This window comes from Notamacropus eugenii, chromosome 3, assembly GCF_028372415.1.
Source record: "Notamacropus eugenii isolate mMacEug1 chromosome 3, mMacEug1.pri_v2, whole genome shotgun sequence".
In the NCBI taxonomy this organism is placed as follows: domain Eukaryota; kingdom Metazoa; phylum Chordata; class Mammalia; order Diprotodontia; family Macropodidae; genus Notamacropus; species Notamacropus eugenii.
The window spans coordinates 466983182-466992031 of NC_092874.1; the positions used below are offsets into that span (position 1 = coordinate 466983182).

The following is an 8850-nucleotide window of genomic DNA, read 5'->3' on the forward strand; positions in this document are numbered from 1 at the left end:
CCTACTGGATCACCCTCAAGCTTCAATCTTCATGAATTGTGGGGCTCAAAGATGCAAAAAGAATGGCAACACTGGAAGAATATGGCTCTGTGGGTAGCGTTGGACTTGGGAGACAGCAAGAGCAAGGTTTCAATCTTGCCCAAGACACTCACCTGCTGCGTGATCCTCAGCAAGTCTCTTACCATCTCTGACCCTTGGTTTCCTTATCTGTAAAATGGGGATAATAATATCAAATACCTTCCAGGGTTGTGGCAAGTATCCAAGTAATCTTTGTAAAAGTGTTTGGTGAAGGTTAAACCAACTATAGTTACATTAAAAAGATGGAATTTTTTAAAAGTTCTATTGTTGCCACTAAAAATTAAACTCCAGATGGGTCATAGATTCAATCTAAGATACACTGACACAGAGAAGTCTATGAAACTCAAATACATCCAGGTTTAGGTAACAAAAGTAGCGTTCATAGCGACATCACATTTAAAATATTTTTAAATATTAAAAAGCTGGCTATACTGAAGAAACCACTATATGCCAAAGTCTTTGGATATAACACTTGTGTGTATGTGGGGGGGGATGAAGGATGTACACGCTGAAGGGAGACACAAAATGGAAGTATTTAAACAATTTATTTCTTCCTTTCTCCAAGCATAAAGTATTTGCTTTTATCAATAATTATATGAAATAGCAACTCAAATATTTCCTACGATTTTCTCTAGTTGTACTTTAATTTTCACATTCATACATTTCTAACTCTTTAACTTCAACATACGGTTCAAGAACTAGGGACAGGTGGGACCACAACTTTCACCAGGCCCTCCATCACAGTTTTTCTTCTTTCTATGACACCACATGATACTTCAATAAAAGCGACACCCATCTTGAGCTTCTTCACTTCGGCAGTCGCTAACACCGTTTCTCCAATGTACAAAGGGGCTGGGAAGTTAATCTCCTGAGAGATAAGCACACAGCCCGGACCCGGCATTTTGGTGCCCAGCAGTGCAGAAATCAGTCCATTGATCAAAACTCCATGAACGATGGTCCCTTCAAACTTGATCTGCTTTGCAAAGTCTTCGTTTAAGTGCAAGGGGTTGATGTCCCCTGTTAATTCTGAAAACGTAACAACGTCCTTCTGAGTAAAAGCCTTAGTGAGTTCAGCGTGGTCTCCAACTTTTACACTCAGATATCGAAGGTGTTGCCTGGTCAAGTCACTGTACATCCTTCTTTTATTCAGCCTCAACAGCACTAGGGGAACTCTGAGCCCTCCTGTGCTCAGTAAAATTTGGTGACTGGAAATTACCATGAACATCTTTCCAAATTTTAGACAGTTACAAACTAGAGCTGCAAGTCCTTCCGTCTACAAATGCTGCACACACAACTGGCAAAAAAAAAAATTCTCAACCATTGATTTTTAGTGGATTCCGATTCAATTTCTACTCTTCCAATACGAATTCTCTACTGTTACCAGATAAAGCAAGAAGAAATGGAGAAACCTAAAAGAAAGAAAAATATCAATCCAACACTGGAAGAAAATTATGCTGAAACACAAGCAATCAGGCTGGCTGGCTAAAAAGTTTCTTTTTCTCTTATTTGAACAAACTTGAATCAAGGTCAGACTATAATATGGTAGGAATGGTGGTGGTGGTAGTAATAATGACAATAGCTGACATTTATACAACACCTATGTATTAGGCGTTGGGCTAAGATCTTTACAAATGAGTATCTCATTTGATCCTCAGGAGAACCCTGGGATTTAGGTGCTGTTATTAGCCCCATTTTTACAGATGAGAAAACTGAGGCAAACAGCAGTTAAATGACTTGCCCAGGGTCACACAGCTAATACTTGACTGAGGCCAGATTTTAATTCAGGTCTCACCAACTTCAGGCCTAGCACTCTATCCACTCAAAGGTCATCCACTCCAGTCTGCATCTGACTCAAAATCCTCCCCTCACAATACAGCTGCCTTGCAGCCTGTCTTGCAGACTTTAAAAGAAGAGGATCTAACCACCTCCTGAGAAAGCCCCACCCATCTCAGAACTGCAGTGGCTGCTGGGGGCAGTCTGCCTGCCTCAAGTCTCCCCTTTCCCCAGTCCATCCTCCATTCAGCCACCCAAGTGATTTTCTTAAAGTGCTAGTCCAAACATGTTACCCCATTTCCCCTATTCAATAATGGCTATTACCTCCAGAATCCAATATAAAATCCTCTGGTGTTCAAATCCCTTTAGAATCTAGCCCCTACCTTTCCAGGCTTCTCACATCTTACTCCCTAACACATAATTTTCCCATCCAGTTAAAATAGCCTCTTGGCTGTCCCACAAATAAGACCCCTGACCCCCCATCTCTTGGCTCCAGGCATTTTGTCTGGCTGTCCCCCCTGCCTAGAGGGCTCTCTCTCCTCATCTCTGCCTACTCACCTCCCTGCCTTCCTTTAAGTCCTTCTTATTGTTCTAGTATGTCTGACTCTTCATGACCCCATTTGTGGTTTTCTTGGCAAAGATACTGGAGTGGGTTGCCATTTGACAGATGAGGAAACTGAGGCAAACAGGGTTAAGTGACTTGCCCCAGGTCACAAAGCTAGTGTGTGAGGTGAAATTTGAACTCATGAAGATGAGCCTTCTTAATTCCAAGCTCAAGAGAGCATGCACATGTGTATGCACATGCGTATGCACACGCGCACACACGCACATACACACACACATTTGATCAATGGATGCGGACACTCATGAAAGGCCTCCTCCCTCAGGCAGACCTGTAACATCTCCAAGTCAGTCTGTACCTGTATCACTCTGAAGGCACATTTCTTGTTCTGATAGGACCCCAGCAGGGTCAGAGAACTCCACACCTTTACAAGGCCCCTGTAGAAAAGTTAGATCACGTCAGAATGACACAAAGATGTATTTCTGCTATGCTTCCAGCATCCTCAGCTCTATATGTCTGTCCTAGCAACTGCTTCTGCCAAAAACTGTCTTGATTTGAAATGCTAAATCTCAAAAGGATGGGAAACACACACATCTATATATAATATTAAAAAAAAAACTCAACGACTTTCTAAAACATTTACGTGTATATTTAGATATTTCTAAGTTGCAAAAGAGGTCTTTTATTAGAAATAATACCCAATTCAAATGCCATTAGTTTTACTCTCCTTAGAATACATGCTCCTAGTGGAGAGAAATGAAACATTACCCCTCTTGTAGCTACTGCAGTGTTCTTAGTAGACAAGCAGATACTTAAAGATGATGGTGAAGAACACCCGCCCTTCAGAATCTGGCCCCTTCCTCCCCTTCCAGGCCTCTCCCACCTGACTCCCTTCTATATCTCTGTGACTCAGTGATGCTGGCTTCCTGGCTGTCCTCACACATGACCTCCATCTACTGACTCGAAGAGCATTTTCCCTGGTTGTCCCCACTGCCAGCTCCTCAATTCCACCTCCTGGCTTCCTTCCAGCCTCAGGCAAAGTCCCACCTTTTGCAAGACAACTATCTCAGTCCTCCTTTTCCCTCTGTGACTAGCCAATGTTGCTTGTATAAAGTTGTTTTCATGTTGTTTCTTCCACTATACTGTAAGCAGCCTGAGGGCAGGGGCTGTCTTTTGCCTTTCCTTGTATTCCTTGAACTTATCCCAGTGTCTGGAACAGAGCAGGCACTGGACTGACTGACTTGCCTGATGTTCTGAAAAGTGCATTATAAGAGGACAGAGTTCACCCCATTTCTCCACCAGTCACTCTTCCACAGTCTACATGTTTCAAAAAGGCTAAGTGGTTACTACCTGCTACAGATTCTCAAGATTGCTGATAAGGTCTTTTCTTCATATGTCAATACATCAAAGGGTAAGGCAGCACCCACCTACATACGGAAATGATGCTCTTATTAGACAATTCTAAGCCCCATGAAGAAACATTTTCAACATTCACATTTTAACAACCACTGGGAACATTCTGGTTAATGGTGAAAGAGTACGAGATTCCAAGTTAACAATTACTAGATGTAATTGGGATGAGAATATTCAGCTTTTACTTTTTTCTTGTAACATTCTATGAAGAGATAGGGAAACAAATCAAGAATATTTCCATACCAAATATTAGTATTAAAAACAATTCATGAAATTATATCGAGAGATCATCTCTAGAGTATTTTCAAAAACCCTAGCAGCATTCAATAGATTAAAAAGGTGAAGGCTCACATACCTCTCCAAACAAGTCCTTTAGGGCCAAAACAATCAGTTGTTTGAACTGGGCATCAGTTAATCTAAATCCACGATCTTGAAATTCACTATAAAAAAAAGCAGGCATTAAGAAAGTTCCATTCTTCACCTTCTTTAAGGGACAAAATGTAAGGACCTTTAAGGAACAAATGTAAAAGAGTACACAGATAAATGAACTTACAGTTGGACTTTCATGTAATGGTACTCTGAGGGATTTTTGTATACAATTCTTTCAAATGATGCAGGTGAAGGCAACTTTTTACTTAAGTGTTTCATAGTATTGATTAAACCTACAGGAAGAGAATGAAAATTATTAATTTCTAGGTTCTGAATATTTCCAAAAATTCATTTTGAATGTTAATTTGTGTGACCCAGCCAGTCCTTTTTATCATCCATGTGGTCATTCTCACCACCACCAGCCTTCACCCTTCTGCATCAATAGATGGGGAGCCAAGGTGGCCACGAATCTCTTCAAACTTAACAAGGATGGTTCTGGGACAAAGGACAAAATGGAGGAAATCTTCCCAGCCAGGCAGAACCTGACGGAATTCATGTTCCATAAGCACAAGTTTGGAGAACCCAGGGTCATCGGGCAGGCTTGTCTAACCTAACACAGAGCAAAGGGGGCAGAACCAGGAGAGCAATTCCTGAAAGAACATCATTGTAAAGAATCATCATTCTGAAACCATTGAACTCTGATTAAAGTAATGACCAACCCCAGCTCCAAAGGCCTGATGACCCATCTCCAGGGAGGTGCAGAAGGACATGGAGGAGATGTGTACTTTTGTACATGACTAATGTCGGGATTAACTTGGCTTGATCATATCTTTGTTACAAGGGCTTATGTTTAATTTTGCTTTTCCAAGGGAGGGGAGAGGTGTAGGAGAAAATGAGAAGCTAATAAAACAGCTCCCCAAAACAATTGAACTTTAAAAAAATGTACCAATGAAAATAGGAGGTAAGGTATGATACATACAATCAGAAAAGCTCATTATATAATGAGATTTATTATAAAGCTCATTATATAATGGATTTACTATACACTTAAAAAGACAAGAGACAGGCTCATAAAAAAGAAATTTAGGATCATATACAGCCCCACTTTTCTATCCTTTATATACAGAAAAGGTTAACTTATTTGATGTTAAAGTTCGGGGGAACCTTTTTTATTTAAAAAAAGAAAAAGAAACAACCCAGAAGCCCCGACAAGACCAGGATGAGGCATCCAGAGGAGGGCTTTCCAGCCACGGGTTCAAGCGCTGACTCCAAACCTCCCATGCCTTTTGCGCATTTATGGGGCGCCTGCTGCATGGACCCCAAAGAGGAAGCCGGTCCCTGGCCTCGATGGTCTCCCAAGTCCCGAGCCGTGGGCACAAAACGATGACTGGGTGCCAGGGCCTGGCACCTGACAGTCTCAGTCACTTGGTCTAACCTCGGACTAGCGCCTTGGTCTGTCGGGGCCTCAGTTTCCCCCCTGGAGAATCCCGCGCGTGGAAAGCGCTTCCAGAACCTCAAGGCGCTACGAGCACGTGCACGGCCCCGGAGAGGGCTTCCTCCCACGCACAACGGCCACAGACTCACGCGCTCTCCGGCTGCCGCCGAGGGGAAGGGGCGTTCAGACAAACCACTTTGGGAGCCAACAGACCCCCAGCAGCTCAGAGTCAGAAACACTCCGGGTTCGGCGCTACCGCGCCTGCGCGTGCGTGGGACGGAGCGCATGTGCACGCGCAGAAGATGCGCCTGCGCTAGAAAGCGTGCGCGCCTGAATGGAAGGACCTGCCTGCGCACTAAAAGACGTGCGCGTGCATGAGGGGCGCCTGTGCGCAGGAGGGTGCAGAATGCTCTTCCGGTTCTCCTGAGCGCAGAGTACTGCGCGGGGCGGCCAACCGTGCCCTACACCCGGAGTCCCCATGTTTCACTTCTCTCCCCGGAGGACGGAGGATCTCAGCCGAAAGACCCGCTAGGAGCCTTTCTCATTATCCCCTCCTTCTGACTAACGCTTCCGCGAGGGAGGCGTGACCCAGTGATTCTCCCGAAACTCCCGAACCCACACTTCCTTCACGCTCTTCCGGACGTCAGCGCTCCTTCCGGAAACACGCGGCGGAGGCCGGATGTGACGTCGCCGCCTCCCGGCGTCTGCCTCTTACCTTCCGGGCTGAGTTAAAGAGAGAGTATGAGAAGGTCCCCGTCGGGAGAGAGGCTGCAAAGCCACCAGGGGGCGCTTCTGTTGGGAGCTGGAAAGAGAGAGAGAGCGCGAAATTCTGAACTCGGGTTGCGCAACTCCAGACAACTCTGCCTCCCCGTCTATTATATGGGAACAATAAACAGGGCACTGGGGTGTGCGGGGGTGGCCTCGCCCAACCCCCCCCTCTCTGGAAGCCTCAGTTTCTTCATCAGTAAAATGGGCCTAATGAGACCCAGGATTGTTGTGAGGTTCAGATGATACGGGCGCCCTGATTGGCTAATCCAGGTCTGAGGCCTTTCCTAGGTCTCGGGTTCAGAATGGTTTGGGGAGGAGTCTGTAAAGTACTTATTTTTATTTTAGTGCTCTATTATTGGTTGGTACTAATGGTGGCAGATTAGCGTTAGCTTTCAGTTCTATTCGGTTCAACCAACAGCGGTGTGAGTAAAGTCTTGAAAACCTTAAAGCCCTGCACAAATGCTCTCGTTATATGCTCTGCACCAAACATTAATGTTATTGTTATTGCTGCGTGCTAAACCCCGTGCGAAGTGCTGAGGATGCAGAGATGAGGTGCTTGGAATGCACTTGCTCCTGACCTCTGCCTCTTTTCAGAGGAAACCCAGGAGCGTTGGATGTAACTACTTTGGATACAATGTATTTGTGTTTATTCACTTTATAGTTACTCTGTAACTATTTGGGTAACATGCTATCTTTCTGATAAAATGTAAGTACTTTGGAATAGGGATTATTACGTTCTTTCTTCTTTCATCCTCTGAGCCTCAGCTTTCTCATCTGTAAAATAAAGGGTTCCCACTAGAAAGCTTCTCAAGTCCTATCCAGCTCTAAGTGTGTGATTTTGAAGAGCCAGTGAGGCAGAAGAGGTGGACAGCCAGGTGGATGCCCTGATAGAGGTGGGCTAGGGGCAAGTATCCTGTATTTGAGACAGGATCTGAGTTCGAATGCCAGCCTACCATTTACTTGTGTGACTTTGGTCAAGTCACTTTCCATGCCTGGTCTTAAAAGACCATGCTTTTCTGTGACTCAGTTTCCTTTTCTGTGAAATAAAGGAGTTAGTGACCTTTGAGAACCCTTCCAATTCTAAATCTGTGGTCCTCTGTTTGCCTAAAATGCCCTTTAAGGGTGGGAATGACTGATTATTTCCTCAGATCACCCCACCTTACACCTAAATTAGGCTATAAATTGTTCAGTCAATCTCCATTCATTTAGATCTTTAAAATTTATGCTTTAAACTAAGTGTGAAAAATCTTTGAGAGCCATTGGATCAAATGAAATAAGACCAGATATTGGTTAAGGGATTTTGTTGCCGTTTATGTGGAAGGATGAGAGGGAACAAACATTTACTTAGTACCTACTATGGGCCAGCCCATATGCTAAGCACTTTACAAATATTATTGCATTTGCTCTAAGCATCCAGGTAACTGGAATTGCCAGAACTAGCCAAAAAGTATCCGGCTACTCTGGCTAGATCTTATATAGCCCAGTTATTTACATGTTGCCTCTCATTAGAATGGGATCTCCTAGAGTTTGGGGAATTTTTAAGGGGCACGGATGTGCCAATTTGGAGATCACGATCTCCAAATTTGTATCTGTAGTATTTAGCACAGTACCTAGCACATAGTATTTAATAAATGGTGGGGGTTTTTTAGCCAACTAACTGACTTCCAGATTGTGAAGATGCCAGTGTTGCTGTGGTGAAGCCTCATCATTTTGACTTACTTGAGCTCTGCACTGAGATAGTAACTCTACTGTTAGGACCTTCAACCCACAGAACTCTGGTCCTTGGAAAGTGTGTGAGGAGGGAGATCCTTGACCTTTGACTTTTGATCTTGATTGTGTCTAATACTGTTTATGCTACCCACAGCCACTCCTTGTTAGATGTTTTAGATGACCATGCTTTTCCTGATTCAGACCATTTTATTTTTCAATGACTTGAGGTCCAAGTGATTTAATGATAGCTAGATCTAAGAAGAAGGGGTTTCCAGTGGAATGGGAACTGAATCAACAGTAGAGCATCCGAATATGCTGAAGGAAAAATAACCTTTCTTGTTAAAATAAAGCCAACCTGTTTCTTAGGAAATTAGCTATACCTTGAATGGGTAGTTTCAGTTGCCCAGGACCCTCTGGAACGCTGACCATTTATTTAAATAACTTGTGAAGTCAGCTGAAATGTTCCTCCATGAGTACTTAAAATGTGTCTGAGAAAGTGCAAACCTTTGTAGGAATTAAGGTTAGTCTTGAGCTGGAGGAAGCAACTGGACCTCAGAGGCTCAGCTCCTCTCTTCAACGTTGTTGTCTCTGTTCCAAAGAACACAAAAGCCCTCATTTGTTCCAACTCAATATGTCTCCACTGTGGCATATGCTAGGTGGCTTTACCTAAATATAAGTAGTTTTCTGGATTTGAGGAAGAAAGGATTATATAATGGGTATACAAGGAATATGAGTGCAATCT

At 43.7% G+C, this 8850-nt stretch overlaps 2 protein-coding genes across 5 annotated transcripts; both read right to left on the reverse strand.

Annotated features, from left to right (window-relative positions):
• Positions 1-604: 604 nt before the first annotated feature.
• Positions 605-1303, reverse strand: HTD2 (hydroxyacyl-thioester dehydratase type 2). Its single transcript, XM_072598827.1, has one exon. It carries the CDS (start codon positions 1301-1303, stop codon positions 770-772), a length of 534 nt encoding a protein of 177 aa, XP_072454928.1. The 3' UTR covers positions 605-769.
• RPP14 (ribonuclease P/MRP subunit p14) lies at positions 605-6340 on the reverse strand. 4 transcript variants are annotated; one of them, XM_072598825.1, is made up of 6 exons: positions 6250-6340; positions 4380-4488; positions 4182-4266; positions 3764-3840; positions 2772-2850; positions 605-1487 (listed from the first exon to the last, which is right to left on the reverse strand). In XM_072598825.1, the coding sequence occupies exons 2-6, from the start codon at positions 4472-4474 to the stop codon at positions 1428-1430; spliced, it is 396 nt and encodes a 131-aa protein (XP_072454926.1). In that variant the 5' UTR covers positions 4475-4488; positions 6250-6340; the 3' UTR covers positions 605-1427. The 4 variants fall into 4 exon arrangements, with proteins under 4 accessions (XP_072454926.1, XP_072454924.1, XP_072454925.1 ...); XM_072598823.1 differs by having other exon boundaries at positions 5631-6293; XM_072598824.1 differs by having other exon boundaries at positions 5780-6289.
• Positions 6341-8850: the final 2510 nt, after the last annotated feature.